This window comes from Labrus bergylta, chromosome 20 (genome assembly GCF_963930695.1).
Source record: "Labrus bergylta chromosome 20, fLabBer1.1, whole genome shotgun sequence".
In the NCBI taxonomy this organism is placed as follows: domain Eukaryota; kingdom Metazoa; phylum Chordata; class Actinopteri; order Labriformes; family Labridae; genus Labrus; species Labrus bergylta.
Genome location: NC_089214.1, coordinates 5589446 through 5605799, shown reverse-complemented (window position 1 = coordinate 5605799; position 16354 = coordinate 5589446). Strand labels below are relative to the sequence as shown.

Genomic DNA, 16354 nt, shown 5'->3' with positions numbered 1-16354 from the left:
TGTGCTAACAAAACCAAACAGGAAGTCCACCATATATATATATATTTTTTTAAATAATGGCCCCAAATTAGCGTTTCACATGCTGCCTATTTGAACATACTTCTCCGAGGCCCCGTTCATCGCCACAGCGTCAGTGTGTTCAAGACATGAAGAAGCGAAACCAAGATTCTACTTCCTCAAAGGTCGGACCAAATGCGGAGCTTCGCCTCTCTACAGACGTACTTTCCAAAACTGTTGAATGATTTGTTTTAATGAAGCACACAGGTTGAAATGCTTTATGAAAACTTTATTTGAGGCTTGGATTATCACATGCGAACTCCTCTCTACCACAGGCAGAGAGGGAGACGAAGCCTTAGTATGTTTCAGTAGAAAGTTATACTTTTTATTTTTTTTTAATAAAACATAATGGCTCTGGCAAATTAGTGCTATTGCAGAAGCAGACCTTTTGTAAATATGATATAATATTCTATATTCATTAATGGGAATGCAATTAAAATACTGCATTATAATCTGAACTGTACATCTATAGTTACAATTCATGTAGATCGCACTGCTTTACGTGTTAACATCTCATGATTACTATCGCTCACTCACACACAAAAATATTTCAACAATATTCTTACAAACATATTACGTCACACGTCAAAATTATACAATATAGAAAAACAGCGTAAACAACACAGACGATGACAAGAGCGTTAATGATCACACAGCTGAGCGGAAAATCAGGTCGTCACGAGATTCTCACTTCCTCATGGTTCACTAAATGGTACAATGGATGTTAATTTGGTCCGGCACTGGAACAGTTCTGCTACAGTATGTGAATGTAAAAAAAAAAAACCTTCTAATGCCACCTACAGTATGGATGATGTACCTTGTGATGTCGAGGCACTTCTTCTATTCGGATAACAACGAAGTGGAGACTCGGACCACGTTCAAGTAAAGCACACACAGATATGACGAGAAACCTGCTCTAACTTAAATTCACAACATTTAGCGCTCGCTTTAAACATAAACCTCATTTATACAGCAGAAATCTGGCCAGCTATGCCTTCATCAAAACTGTTCCTAAAAGCAATAAATATTAACTTATTCTCAGAATTTTAAAGAATCGCAACTTATCAATATATTACATTCAATCCAAACTACAGTTATTACAACATTTCATTTTTTTTTTTTTTTTAGCAGCATCACCTGGGCAACCAATGACAGTGAATTGTGAAAACGTCAAACCACATCAAGCGCTACGCTCCAAAAAAAAAATTAAACGTTTCGGGCCCTTCTTTGTGCAACAAAGCCTTAGTTATGGGAATCATTTGAGAAGCTACCGTTTCTTGGTTTTCTAAAACACGCTGACAACTTCCCATCTGTACGTTTTTCCCCTCGCATCACCAAAGCATTTCTTACAGCGAAAAAACCTTTTCCTCTAACAGTGGTACCATCTTAAAGAAAAGGTTGTATAACCAAAGGCTGCAAGCCCGTACATTCATGTTTCTATTTGATTCCACGTCCACAGTACGACACACTCCAGAGATATCCTCCCGCTCGTTGATTACTTTAGACGCCTTCTTCATAGTGCAAAGCAAATTACTGGGCTGTGGTTTGAAGCGGGGAGGGGGGGTGGGGGTGGGGGGGTTTCAGCCATAAGAAACCCAAACCAAAGACATTATGATGACTCATCTTCGTCATCTATGCCAATACGGAGGTTCAGTTGATTCTTCTGTGAGAGAAGCAGACATTAAGGGGTTAAATTGAGTTTTGCCATTACAACGTTTCAAGTTCAAGTTGATTTTTTTTTTTTTCCCATAAAAAGATTACCTTCTCCTCCTCTGCAGGTATAGGCGAATTAGCCACTGAACAACGAAAGGCCATATGACAGCAAAGGCCAAACTGGTCGGAGAAATGTCAAAAGGCCACCAGGATGGTTTCTAGGCAACGAGAGGATAAACATCACAACATTATTTTGACTGATAAACCTCATAAAAGATAAACTGAGAGGAAGAAACGTCTTCTAAAGTGGTTACCTGTCTCTTCTTGTTCACTGGGGGAGGGGCATACGTTGGAGACAGGGACATCGATCTCGCCTGCATGAAGAATAAAATAAACAAAATTAAAAAAAAGTCAATAAATTTTGCTCAAATGAAAAAGAGAGTATCTGATAGTTTCAGAGGTGAACTGAAACGTGTTGTTTATAGTCTCAAAGTGCAAACCTCTTATCTCCTCGACTGAAAAGCTCTGACTACACCCTGAAATGAGAACTCAGCACAATTTTTACACTTAATTGTCTAACCACCGTGTTGAGTTTGTTGGACTGATATGAGAATAAAACATGTAAGAAGCTCAAACAAGCATGTCTGACTTTTTCTTTTTGTTTGAGAAATGACTGAAAAATGTATTATACAGGTTTTGTTGATCATTTTCTTCTGTTTGAAGAATCCATGCAGCTCTGTGATCTTTGTATTGTTATGTCTGAATCAAACCAGTGGCCTACTAAAACGTCCAATCACGGCCGCTCAGTCAACCCTGATACCTTTCTGTAGAGATTTAGATTTCTCTTTGCTCTGTCACCTTTTACTAAGTGGGTGAAAAAATAAATAAATCCCCCTCCCATGTACCGGTAATTCTTCTCCCTGAAACTTAGGAGTGAGCGAACAGACTTGTCTGACCTGGCTGGCAGTCAGAGCCTCCAGGGTGTGAAGCCTCTCCAGGACGCTCTGCATGTCCTCCTGCAGTCGAGCCAGCGCCACCACTATCTGCTCGTTCAGGCTCCCTACGGGCGTCACCGCTCCGCCTCTTCGGCTCCCATCCCCGTCTCCGCTGCTGTACATGGGCACCAGAGAGCCAGAGCCCAGACCTGGAGACCTGGAGCCTTTTAGAAGAAAAAAAAAACACTTTAAAGTATGAGACTTTTTCCATCATCCAGTAAACTGCTTATAATTTTTTTTTTTGAAAGAGTCTTTATCAGGACTGTCTTACCCTTTCCTCTTCTGACCAAAGAGCTGTCGGGCATGCCCGCATTCAGCATCTGTCTCTGTGATATTGTTCCGCTGTTGTCTCCGTCTTCTCCTCCACACCTGACGACCTGAGGCGGATCGTGAGTCTCCTCCTGGAGCTCCCTCGTCACCTCCGGCTCGTCCAGCGGTGTCAGGATGTGGCTCTCCTCTTCATCCAGCTCGTCCAGAGAGCGGTTATGCTCCGAGTTCTGCAGACGAGGCCCGCAATGCACACATTAGGATGAAACAAGACCTCATTGTGGGACCGAGCGCTACAACCAATCTACTGTAAAAGATGATTACGAGTTGGTAACTTGCCTCCTCCTGGCCGAACTGGTCCACAGAGTCACAGTAGACTTCACTGTCTGAGTCACTGGCAAGGTGACCGGGGCCGGACACATCTAAACCCGGATCTGAGATCAGGTGAAAATCAGAAAGAAGAAGCTCAGCGATGCATCGTAAAAACTCGACTGAACCATTCTGCACTTAGACGGAGGAAGAAAGCTCTCCCTAAACTTTGAGGCTGTGTGTGTGTTCTCTTCTCACAAAGCTTTTAATTAAGTGCATTCAAACTTCTCCAGGAGCGACGGATGTGTTAAGATTCAGCGTCTGAAACATTGCTTGCAGCTCTGGGAAACACAGTTTAGCAGATTAACTGATCACAAGGTGCACTCGCACGCAGGCGCCCCTTCTTTGGAGTCGAGAAAAAGCGTGAAACGTTGCGTCCCCTTACCCGCGTGGTGACCGTTGAGTACAGGTTCACCCTCCTGCGACTCGTCAGTGCTCAGAGCGGTCCTGGAATGACTCCCATTTGTTAGATGGGCGCCCCCGTTGGCCACTTTACCGTTGGACAGGGGTGCTTTGTGTCTCCTCGCTGCACCTTTCTTCTTTGGCTGCGACGCTGCTGATTTCTTGTCTGGAATCAAAATTGTAGAAAAAAAAAAAAGGAAAACTCGGTGAAGTTAAAGCGACAGGTGTGTGTTGTATTTGGCATCACTGTGTACACACAGTTAACTCTAATCTCTACGCTTATTGTGTCCTGTACATGCATAAGTAGGGCTTTCCTTTAACACAAAAACAAAAATCTGATCTGCTTTCTTTGAACAGTTTTTACATATACCACCTTTTGTGAATGTTTGCCATGTAAAATGTGAAAAAGGCTACTTGAGCAGCGTGCTGTAAATCAGTTCATCTGACCCCTACGCCCCAGGAGTGATATCAGGCATTAAATTAACTGCACAGAAATACTTCACTGCTTTAGTGGGTCATAAAGAGGCATCCGTATTCATGTCAGTCTGTTACATAAGCAGTTAGAAACTCCTTACTGGTGCTTTAAGTTTTGTTTTTCCTCCTGTTTTAAAATGTCAGGACACATCTGTTATTTTCTTCACCTTTTCTGACCTCCCTTATTGCAACTTCCTCTTCTTCTTCGTCTTCTTCTTCGTCCTCTTCCTCTTCTTCTTCTTCACCTTCCTCCTCTTGAGCCTCATCCTCCGACCTCTCCCTCACTTCCTTTGATTTGAGTCTTGCAGGGCGAGTCGGCAGGGTGCCGTTCATTTCCATGGTCCTGATGATGCTTTTTGTGACGCTCTTTGATGGCATTGAATTCAGCATCGTACCGAAGCCTGAGCAACAAGAGATATTTGTTGCAATGACAGCAGCGGACTCCATCAGTGTTTATGGTATCATTTCAGAAAATTAAACAGTTTTGCATAAGGGTTTAGAGGCACAGACTTCACTAAAAAAGGGATGACTCACTTATCTAATGTACAGGCACGATAACTCCAAACACCTTAGTCTATCTGAATCAATCAAAATGTTGATTTCTGATGGTAAAGAAACCTTTAAAGTGCAAACCTCAACTTCATCAACACGTCTAATAAGCGCTAAAGGTATCTAAGCTACAACCAGGGCTGTAACCAGGGTTTAGAAAATAGTGAGGTCCAGAATTTTGAATATTAATGTTTCCTATTCAAGGCATTTCCGGGCACGCAAAATTCATGCCTTCAAAAGCAATCTAAGCTAAACTACAACGACAACTCACACACATTTACTTCCTGTTTGTAAAGTAATCACGAGCAGTTTTTTTCCCCCCCAACAACCTCGCGGTGGGTGCATGTTGTTAAGGCGGCCACCGCGACTTCAAAATTGCATTTCTGTATAAATATTTTCAAAGTAAAAGCCATCTAGTGCTTCATAAATAAAATTAAAAAAAAAGTAAAAGTAAAAAAAGATTGCTGTCTTGTTTTTGAAAAAAAAAAAAGACTGCGGTCCAGACCTCGATGTCCTCATAGCTGGTTACCGCCAACACACAACACCAGGCCAACACACGACTATACTATACTATACACACAAGAATCTAATATTTACACGTTGGTGTACTTGCCTTCCAGTTGCCTAGCAAACATTGTCAAACGGGCTGAGCATCAGACAAAGAGGCAAATCATAAAGAGATTAAGCTCTGCATGCTCCCTTTTTTTCACCTCCCAAACAAAGACTGAGAGTCACACCTGGTGACTCAAACCAACCTGTGCTCAGGTCAGATATCTGTGAGATCTTCTTCTTCTCGTCAATCAGCTCATAGAACGGGCCGAGCACGCGCAGGAGCTCCTCCACCTCGACCGTCATGGGCATCCCCTCCAGGATCTACATGTAGGTACAATAGTGGTGTTTATCACAAATACATACAGGTAGTGTTCATGTGTAATAAACCTGTTATTCTGAGAGCTGAGAACACCTACCAGCTTCATTTCATCAACGTAGGCCGTCATTGCTTCTTCTTTTGACATATCTCCAAGAGAACTCCACGCATCCCTGAGAAGACAAAATAAAAAAACGGCTCAATAAATCATTCATGTAGGGGGGGAAAGTCCTGCTAAGGGTTGAAGAATTCCTATCATCAACTTTTTTTTTTTTTTTTCAAATACATCTGCGCCAATTTCCACCTCCTGTCAACATCCCGGTTCAATCAAGGCCGACGTATTCTCTGTGAGCTGTGGGTCAAACGTTTATGAGTAACTAGAGCCGTTTCCAAAAAACGACTTCTTTTTATGATTCCTGGACTGTTTTCTTTATCTGCGACCATGAGAGACGCCAAAGAGGTTACATTCCAAGTAGAGACCGGAGATCACCTCACACAACTTGAGACCACAAAGGGGGGGGGATGGGGGTTGGAGAAGATTCTGCTTCATTTTGCTTTGCAGAGTGGGGTCAAAGTGGACAACAAGTGAACATGTTGTGCAATGTGCACAAGTCAAATACTGTTGTGATTTTAGTCGTGCCATGGTTTATGCACAGTCACATCTCTCGACAAGCCTTGAAGACTTTTGCTGGTCCGCTTTACCCTCAAGGGGAAACTGTTCTTCAAAGTGACATAACCAAAGAGGACAAATAGTGAACTCAAAAAACAAAACAAAAACATAACTGTACAAGAATACTGTATAAATTGAGGAGGGCGGGGAGGGCGGCGGGGGGGGGACAAGGGGGCGGGTAGTTTTACCATTTCGCTTTGCCAACTGCATCCCAGAAGCCAGGCCGCGGTATACTGCACGCTCCCACAGTGGCTTGTTTGTAGTAACTGTAGAACTTCAGCATCATGTCATTGGAGGGCTGAAAGGGACCTGAGAAAGAAACGCACACGGGGCGGGGGAGAAGATTTCTTAGCACTTCAAAATGTTCAAGGTAGAATATTGTTTTCAACCTTGCACACATCTTATCTGTGAAGGCTCTGAGACAAGACAGACTTTTAAAAAAAAAAAAAGAAAAAGTGACAGCCCCTGTTACTGTGCATTAAGTTGCACGCTGCTGACAGGGGGAGGAGGGGGGAGGGGGGGGAGCTGGCTTGTGTGTACACACTGCTGCTTGGTAAAGTGGATTAAGCCTTTTTAAGTCCGGGGATAAGATCCAGGGCAGACCAAGCTGTTCCACCTGCACCTGCCTCCAAAAAAAGAAGTCTGACACAGTTCCGTTTGGACACCTGAACAGGTGAAATGGTTAAAGTGGCCTGAATGACACTCACCATCTGGAGGTAAACTCTTGATCACTTTGACGGCGGCATCGAACCTCAGCTGGATCAGACGACTCTCTTCTTCCCCTGTTACACTCTGGACCTCCATTGTGTCACACTGAGACTTGTCAACAACACACAAACCTGCAGACAGCACGTAAACACAACATTACAAGATGACACAACACACCAACCCCCTCTGTCTTCTTCTACGTGACACTTTTCAATCCCACTGCGACCAGCTAAACTTACAAGTTACTGTTTAATGTATGATATGGTGACCAGTAGGAGGAGGTTGAGTCGTTTGTGTATGTAGGACACACTCTCCAATGTGCGACACACACTCTAAATAAACAGATATGTGTGTTGCATAACATCTACACACGATGTAAACATTCAAAAACAAATCAACTCACCGTGAGAGGTCTATCTGTTTGTCACAATGCGACCTGTCTTTAGCCCCCGACCAGACGCCATGAACAATAATGATGAAGCTAGTCACGGCTGCATTATGGGAATTGTAGTTTTTCCACCGGATATTGACATTTCCTACATGTTCCACAATCCTCCTCGTCTGCGAAAATGTTTTGTAGTTTCAAGAGCTACAAACTGTTTTCGCAAGAGAACTACATTTGTGTTCTGGATGCATTTAAAAAGTTAAAAAGGTTAAATATATATTTTTTCTAAAAAGTGTTGACTCCAAAGCAGATTTAAATCTTGTATCGATTGTAGCGACAGTTAAGGGGGGGAAACTACATGTACCATAATGCTCTTGTCAAAATCCAGGGAAGATTTTTTTTTCTTCTGTAGGAATGGTGATAGGTACCAGGATGTTAAAAGTAAGAGGTCTCACTCTGTCCTCATTTACGAGCAACACAAGACGCTGTTAAATATTATTATTATTATATTATAACGTGTTTTACCACCTCAAAACCGCCATCAACCCCCAGTTGTTCAATGCTTCATAACTAATATCTAAAAGGAAAGAAAATTAATTCAGAATGTACTGACAAAAAATCAACTTTTTCTATGGAACCCATTTGAAAGACTATGTCACTAAAAATACACAAGACTAATGAAACCACACTAAAATCATGAATTCATGAAACATGAAATAATTTAAGTTGTTGATTCAACACAATAATACATTTTTAAATATCTATATATACAGTAGGCTATATATATATATATATTAACAGGTAAGAACAACATGGCTTGGCTTAACCAACTTCCAGTCAGCTATGTAACCTGTCAACACCATCTTCAAGTGTCACTGAAAAATAATTACTGACTAGGGGTCAATGGTTCTTAAACTTTCTTATGTCAAGGACCCTTTGAATTACAGGATTTAAAACAGACACCCCTAATGTCCAACATTTGTCCCCCATCTGATAGGATATTTGCAGGTAGCTATGTTATTACAGAGAGTGAATAAGCCGTAAACGAAAGTGTCAGTCAGTCAGTCAGTCAGTAATTGTGTGAACTTTGGATTAATATATAGCATAAGAAAATGTAGCAGGTTACTGGGATGTTGTGGTGGGAAACACGCACCACAATGGATTAAGTGTAAGTAGCTGGTAGGTGTTGATTGTTTAAAATTCAAACAATTCAAACTTTGAATCATACGAGATAAGATAAGATAATCCTTTATTTATCCCACAATGGGGAAATTTACATTGTTACAGCAGCAAAGAGCAAAGATTGCAAACAAAAAGGGAACACTGTACAATTCAAAATAATAAAAAAAGAGAAATAAAGAATGTACAAAAAAATAGATTTAAAAAAACAAAACAATAGATCAGCTATTTGACAAAAGTGTAGTCCGTAATATTCAGTGTAACACAGAAATGCACACAGTGGATGGTTAAACATAATATAACATTAATATAACATTATTATTGCACAGAGTCAGAGTGACTCAGAGTGAATTGTGTGTGTGTGTGTGTGTGTGTGTGTGTGTGTGTGTGTGTGTGTGTGTGTGTTTTGTGATCTACTGGGAGCAGGCTTGGTTAAACAGTATCTTTAAAGTATCTTTTGTTGTTCTGTCACCCCAATCAAGTTAAATATGAAATAGTGCATAACAAAAGACGGATCAGCTTGACAAATTATTATTTTTCTCCCAACACAAAATAACAACGTTTGCCAAACAAAACCCTGGTCCCGCTTTTAAAAAAAAAAAACATGGAGTGGCGCCTCCTCCCTAACACAAACGATCTTTGGGGGTTGAGTCTACGCCAAAGCGAGGGCAGGAATCCCACAATAGCGAGCAGAGGATTTTTTTTTTTTTTTTTTTTTTTCTCGACTCAGAGCTCGGGCTGGTGGCTGTTTCAATCAAAGGGAAGGCAGAGAGAGGGATAAGGGAGGCTCTGCGGGGTGAGATGTGAAGATGGCAGAGCTACAAATGTTGTTAGAGGAAGAGATTCCGGCCGGCAAAAGAGCGCTTGTGGAGAGTTACCAAAACCTGACCAGAGTCGCGGACTACTGTGAGAACAATTATGTCCAGGTAAGTGAGTTAGCCTCCCCGTGTTGCATTCAAGCTCCTTGTTTTTTTTTGTCGCGGAAAGCTCGGGATTTGAATGGTTGTTGGGACAGGAAATGTGGATAAAGAAACTGCAGGGCTCGGTTATGGAATAAAAACTATCCGTCCCGAAATCTTTGTTGTAACAGTGCGATGCTTTCACTTACCGTGGGAAATTCTACAATCCTTTTTTTTTTATCTGTTTGGACAAGAACATTTATATTCGGTTTACACAGAGGGTGTGTCTACTTTTTTATTATTACACTAGGTCAAAACTGCTTCCCACTCTCACTGCTGACAAGAAGGCCTGTTGGGTTAACAGCAGCTTGCAGAACAAGTTTTACAGCTGATTTATTTTCATTTATATTGAAAAGTTACTGCAGTTTTTTTTTTTTTTTTTGCCGTAATGGATGCTGACACAGCTTTTAAAAACATGTAACTATAAGAGTGTGGAAATAAATGTCAAGCTAAAATCCACAACATTAATATTAAAGTAACACTGTAGTCCATTACATTCCACAAGGTCATTAAACTCACCATTTAATACCGCAGAAACGGGTTCAACTCCCCATTGGGATACAACAGCAATATTGCATTATTGAAGGTGTACATTATGGGCTTGTAAGCACTCAGTACAGCAGATATATTGCTAGTGCATGGCTTTTTATTGTTGCTGCATTCTTTTTTTTGAAAGCCCTAAATGATTTAAAGTGCAACACTAAACTGGATGCATGGAAATGTGCAGGAGGCTGCTTGTTTTTTTTTAGGCTAAATGGGGAGAAGAGATTATTCAAGGTAATTCTTCTGCAGCTGTGAGACTCAGGGAGGAATGTAAAGCGATGGTTGGTTGGTCAATAAATGTTGGATTGTATTGATTTTTCTCTCCCTGGACTTATTCATGGTTTAATCTCAACAGGCCTTTACAAGCCCCCCTTCTTCTTCTTCTTCATAAAGTAGTTCATTTTTTCTGTTGTTGTCCTTTTTTTAAAGCTTGTTTTGAAGTAAATATGTTTTTTTTTTAAATATGGTGTCATGCTGATATCAGGTGGCTTCCTCTTGTTTAATTTTGGCTTGATGATGCTTGTGGTTTTGCCACCACTTAAAAGAGCTCTCTCTGTATGAGAAGAGCTTGAGTGACAGCTGAAGCAGCGGCGGCAGCAGCAGTGGTGAGAAAATATTTTCAGCAGGAAGACGAGCCACCATATCAGCCAGAGACAGAGGGTGTGTCCGTTCCAGCTGTACTCCCCTGAGGGACTCCCTGTAATTTTGTCCTCGGATGAAGCTTCGTGCCACTTGTAGCAAACACGAGAACACAGGAAGGCTGTCATCTTTGCCCCCAAGAGGACTGGAATGAATTCAGCGATCTTAAAGTTGATTTAGTTATATTTTAGTTGCAGAGAGATTACGTACTGTGGACCTGAATGTGGGACCTTTTGTTGATTTTGTTTTGTTGAGCACAGTGAGCTCCAGAGGCTCACATAGAGAAACTTATTCTACATCGTCTTCATCTAGTGATGAACATCAGAGAGTAGGAACAAGACAGGCGAGGGAGAGGAGGAAACGACGTCAGTGAGTGCAAACAAACGGCTTTAAGTCCGATCAGACACTCAGGTGCTGACAGGCAGAGCACCGGGACACATCCTGATTATTCATCATGAAGATGTTTTATTTTATAAGTAGGAACAGTGAGCCGGTAATTTGACTTTCATCATGGCTTAATACTTTGCAGCACCACTGTATTTGGAACCAGATGTGCACGTTCTGAAGAATACTGAAATCTTTTTGCACACTTTTATCCTGAAATGTTTCTCTCTTTCCCGCTGAGGTAATAAGATGATTCTGTTCTTCAGCATGGTCCACCTACAAACACTGACAGAAATATACCCTGTGAAGTATACCGGAAACAAACACCTGTCAGATTTTTTTGGTTTATCTGGAACATAAGTTTTTGAGAAGTTAGATCTATTCTCAAAGAAAGATGCACTGATTGGATTTAGCGCTGAAACCTTGGCTTCAACTTATTTGTGTCAGGGCAGTACTGACATGTCACTTCCTGTTTTTGCTCATAATGAGCTGATACTTTCTCACTTCCTAAATTTGGCCCGTTTCAATAGATTATAAGAATTGACTTGTGTGCGGTTTTGTGTGGGTGTTGGTCATATAAACAAATATATGTTTGTAGCATCAAAACAATGTCTTAAGCTGTTTTCACACATGCACTCCTGAAAATTTCTAGAAAATTTCAGCCTGGCTGCCCCTGAAATCTTCCTGACTGGTTCACACATGCACCTCACAGCGGGAGGAAATCACTGTCGGACTGGGGGGAGGAGGGGGGGGGGGGGGGGGGTGGATGAAGCAACAGAGTTCGACGCTATATCACAAATCAATGCTACATGTAGTTTGACAAATGTACAGAAAACACGATGAAGCCGTTTCATTACGTTTACAGAGATTGCACTTCAACGCCTGTTACTGGATATAACAGATTCCTCCCACTCACTTGCGGTGATTCTTTTCCTGAATATTTCCTCATACATCTACTTTATGTAGAGAAAATGTACACGGGGGATGGCAGGAAACAAATCCGGGTAAAGTCAGAGTGAATAACGTTTCAGTTTTCACACATAACATACAATAAGCTCACCCTGAAAATGTCCGGACGCTTTCAGGAGTTTTGTGCATGTGTGAAAGCACCACAAGCAGCTCCGAGTACCTGCTCTGATTTAGAGTCTCATCCTGTTCACTGCTTATTCACAATATTTCAGAAAATCCCTGAAATATAAATCCAAAGTCTGATCATCTTTAGACACAATCATCACATCACACTAAGAATAATTCCTTCATTACATTGACTGTTTCGAGCACGGCATTAAACACATTTGAACTTTGGCTCTTTTTGTTAAACGAGAAAAAGATGAACGCTGTGCAGGTATCTCATCAGCACAAGGTGTTTAAAACAATACTACGCTCTTTTTGTTGAGCCCAACAACAAGCCGTGAGAAGTATTGCTGTCATGTTGACGTCAGAAAAGGTTATTTCGACAGCAGTACATTTATAATCAAAGTATTTTGTGTGTTTTTGTTAGATTTTTGCGATTGGTAAACAGACAAGGCTTCTAAAGATTGTATGTGGATGATGTAATATCACAACTGTCCCAATAGGATGTGAAAAGATTAAGAAAATCGATCTCTATGTTTATTCTTTGAAAAGTTACGTTTTTACCATTTTTGAAAAGTTGCGTTTCATGCGTCTGACCGATTTTGCATTTCTCTCCTTTTATATATCAGCAAACACCTTTAGGTTAAAGCGCTGACGTTTAGGAGAAGAAGAAAAAAAATCTGGATTTTTAAGCTGTTCAGCTCACGTCAGAGCGAGCGTCAGACGAACAGCGTACTTTTCATAAGCCCTCCCTGTCTGCTGGAGATATACACACTTGCACACACACACTTCAAACTGTGGCACTTACACATCGACATGCCTCAGCTTGAATCAGCTCGTCTTCTCAGCACTCCTCCTCCCCTCACATTTCTCTCTCTCTCTCTCTCTCTCTCTCTCTCTCTCTCTCTCTCTCTCTCTCTCTCTCTCTCTCTTTGTGCTGTTGTTCACTGAGGACTGTTTGCAGCTCAGCAGGCTGAAGCAGATGGTGAAAGCTGCGTCTGAACAAGGACACATCACTGCCCCACTTTCTAAACTTCATGGTGACTTTTGTTCATCCTAGGGAGTGTTTTCAGCAGCGTGTGTGTGTGTGTGTGTGTGTGTATCCTATATGACACACTGACAGGACAGGGGTTATGTTTCCTGTTTGCCCTGCTGGCTCCGAGGACTTTGGCTCCCTGGAAATGCCTTCTCTCCATGTCAGGAAGTGGCTTTTATAACCCAGCCAGAAACACACCCTGTCACATTAGGACCCGTGCACAGAGATTATTCTGATAAATAATGGATTTAGTGTTTAAAACAATAATCATGAATGCCCCCCCCCCCCCCCCTGGAAATAACTTCTTCTGTATTGTTGTGAGCGAGTCGCAGCAGTCGGTTTGACCTCGGGGACAAGGACGCACTCGCTGTATGCAAAGTGGGCCACCTGGCCGTGTTGGCAGGACTCACTGACGGAGAGCGCTGCTTTGTTAAATAGAGTAACACAACACTCAGGGTTTATTAGCTGTGCTCAGCTTGTGTTTGATATTTGTAAACCTTTGAATTCTTCATAGCTGACAAAGAAATGCAGCAAATCCTGACCGTTGGGGGAACTGGTAACATCGTGTGTTTGCCATTTTGCTTGAAAAACGGCTTTTTAAAATGAGAGAAATATTTTGTTTGCGTTCATTTCTCAGGAGACAAAACATGATGTAAGAATGACTCTGGAAACCGAAGTTGCAGCAACACAGTCCATGACAGTCCATATATCAGTCACTTTAATGAATATATCCACGGTATCAATGGAGGAGCAGAAAACCAGAGTAGGAAGCAGTTTCACTTTGTGCATGAAGATCCATCACTCTCGTCCACTGGAGCTGTTTTCACATACACGAATGTCTATAAAAATTTCAGGAAGGCGGCCCCTGAAGTTTTTCTGAGTTGATTGTTCAAACATGCGCTCACAGCGGGGAGACTTTCACACTGTTGGATTGGAGGGGATGGTCTCAGGAGGCAGGACATGACGTCCAAAAAAAGAACGATGCATAAACGGTGGATATAGAGCAACATGGTCTGCCGCTATGATGAAAGTATTTGGCTTTCTGTCAGAGCTACTGCTAGTTCAACATGTTCAAAGTATCAACAAAGGAGCCCACACACAACCAGGACCCACGTTGCTGTCAAACGTACATTTTAACTGTCACAAAAATCCCAAAAGAGGAGGCGTACACACTTGTTCTTAACAAACGAACAAAAGTGTTTCATTTGGATTTTAATTAATATGTGCAAATCTAACTTTGACAACCTCAGAGGCGACAGCATCACGCCCCCTTTGAGAGCTCTGACCCAAACCAAACCAGTGGTACCTTTTAATACACTTCTGATTGATTTTAGCAAGCTTTTGCAAAACTTGATTTGAATCGTGTCTCTGAAATTGATTGCACTTTCATAATCATAAGGAGTCCTCGGAGACGGCTGAAATGATCAGAATGGATGGGGAAATGGAAGTAGGATGTTGTGTGGCAAATAAGGAGGTCACGCGGTCAGTCGGATCCAGTGTTGTAATCTCCGAGCATGTGACTGTCGACTGAGCCAACGTGATGCCCGCTTTGTGCTTTTAGTTTGCACTGCTTTCGAAAATGAGCAGTTTTTTTTTTTTTTAAACACAGGCTGTCATTTATTTATTTTTTTAATTCAACACCAGAAACATCCCGACCGTTTAAGAGGACAGGTGCGATGTCCTCTTTGTGTCCTGCTTGTATGACTTTGGTGTACCTGTCCTGTACTTTTCCCAGGAGGATTAATGGGAGTTTGACGAGAGCAGGTGGAGAATCTAACATTTTTCTCTTAACACAGTTCTGTCTCTCTGGGTTACTCTGAGTCCTTGTTTCCTGTCCTTCACTTTCTCTCTCTCTCTCTCTCTCTCTCTCTCTCTGGAGTGGCCTGGTTTTCCTCGCCGCATGGAGAGTGGCGTTGCGGCTCTCAGCCTATACCAGTCCGGATCATTCATCCTTTTGACTACCTGCCACTCCACCCCCTCAGCAGACTGTGGTTTTATCGGTCCAGACTGTTGGACCGATCTGATTCAGTCTGGATGGAGTGCATGTAGGAGTTTCAGAGTATACTGACTCATTGTTTCACACTCAAAATGTCTCCTTGGAGTTTGATTTATTCGTCTTTTTTTTTTTCAGCATCGTTTAGTATGAATAATCCAAACCCCATCTGTGTCGGTCTGACCCAGAGTGTTTGTTTTGTACTTCTTGGATCAGTTAATTGTGTTGTTTCAGGTGTAGAAAAAGTGACTTTCTGCCTGGTCGAAACAATTAACAAGTCACTCAGCAAAGGTTAATGAGTTCCCTCCATGTGCGCGCTCTCCCCCCTTTGTGACTCTTCCCTGACGTACTGAAGGAATTTTTAATTGTGCGTTGGCAGATCTTCAAGGTCAGGTGCACCTTATGGCCTCTCTGTCAGCCTCCATCTGCCTCAGGTGGACGAGGAAGAATTATGAACTCGCTGCTGAGTTCTTTTTCTTTCTTTTTTCTTGTAGAGCTGCGACTGAAGGAAGGATTCAAGTGTTGGAAGTCTGCAGATTTTTTGCCGTGTGTGTTGTTGTTGTTGAAATTCTCACAATTCCATTTGTAAACCGGCTAACTCGTCCATTAGATAAACAGTTTGTAGGCCGTGTATCCAGAGAAAGATCAATAGGCTAATTCTAAAACCATTAAGACAATTGATCTCCATTAATTGCTCATGCTTCTGAAACGCACCGGGGCCAGCAGCTTCAGTTAAATGAGATGTTTAACTTAGATATTGTTCTCATATTCTTTCAGCACATTTCCAAACTGAACGGTTGTTGTATTGATTCCAGTTTTGGTGAGAGCTTTAGAACTGTTTTGGTATGAACCTGTTAAGATGTGGTTTGGGGATCAGAACTGTGAGACACAAACCTGAGCATGACATTTGACCGGCATCAAGAGCCAACATAATAATAATTGTTTTGAACGACTGGTAAATCAGAGTGTATAATTCTCAAACGAGGCGAGTGAAACATTAGCTTGATCATCATGGAAATAAATGAAGCAGCTACCTCTGACTGTTAAGTTTTTGTGTAATGACATTGCCATAAACCTGTCCGTTCATGTGATCATATTTCACCAGATTTAACCTGCTGCTGTCGAGAAGAAGCAGCAGAAGGAAATAAGA

General features: G+C 41.8%; 2 protein-coding genes across 12 annotated transcripts in view; one reads left to right on the top strand and one right to left on the bottom strand.

Annotated features, from left to right (window-relative positions):
* Positions 1-271: 271 nt before the first annotated feature.
* On the bottom strand, positions 272-7519 carry acbd5a (acyl-CoA binding domain containing 5a). 2 transcript variants are annotated; one of them, XM_065948954.1, is made up of 14 exons: positions 7416-7519; positions 7012-7143; positions 6493-6613; positions 5735-5807; positions 5522-5639; positions 5380-5412; positions 4385-4618; positions 3727-3909; positions 3312-3406; positions 2977-3202; positions 2667-2869; positions 2025-2084; positions 1819-1928; positions 272-1720 (listed from the first exon to the last, which is right to left on the bottom strand). In XM_065948954.1, the coding sequence occupies exons 2-14, from the start codon at positions 7106-7108 to the stop codon at positions 1708-1710; spliced, it is 1566 nt and encodes a 521-aa protein (XP_065805026.1). In that variant the 5' UTR covers positions 7109-7143; positions 7416-7519; the 3' UTR covers positions 272-1707. The 2 variants fall into 2 exon arrangements, with proteins under 2 accessions (XP_065805026.1, XP_020489327.3); XM_020633671.3 differs by lacking the exon at positions 5380-5412.
* A 1768-nt stretch (positions 7520-9287) lies between these two features.
* abi1a (abl-interactor 1a) overlaps positions 9288-16354 on the top strand; it is a 49490-nt gene continuing 42423 nt past the window's right edge. For 5 of the 10 annotated variants that reach the window (XM_020633630.3, XM_020633624.3, XM_020633629.3 and 2 more), the window contains exon 1: positions 9289-9502. In XM_020633630.3, coding sequence (XP_020489286.2) covers positions 9386-9502 — 117 coding nt within the window. In that variant the 5' untranslated portion in view covers positions 9289-9385. Of the gene's footprint in view, positions 9503-16354 lie in introns of all 10 variants that reach the window. The other 5 variants (XM_020633619.3, XM_020633620.3, XM_020633628.3 and 2 more) reach the window with 3 other exon arrangements.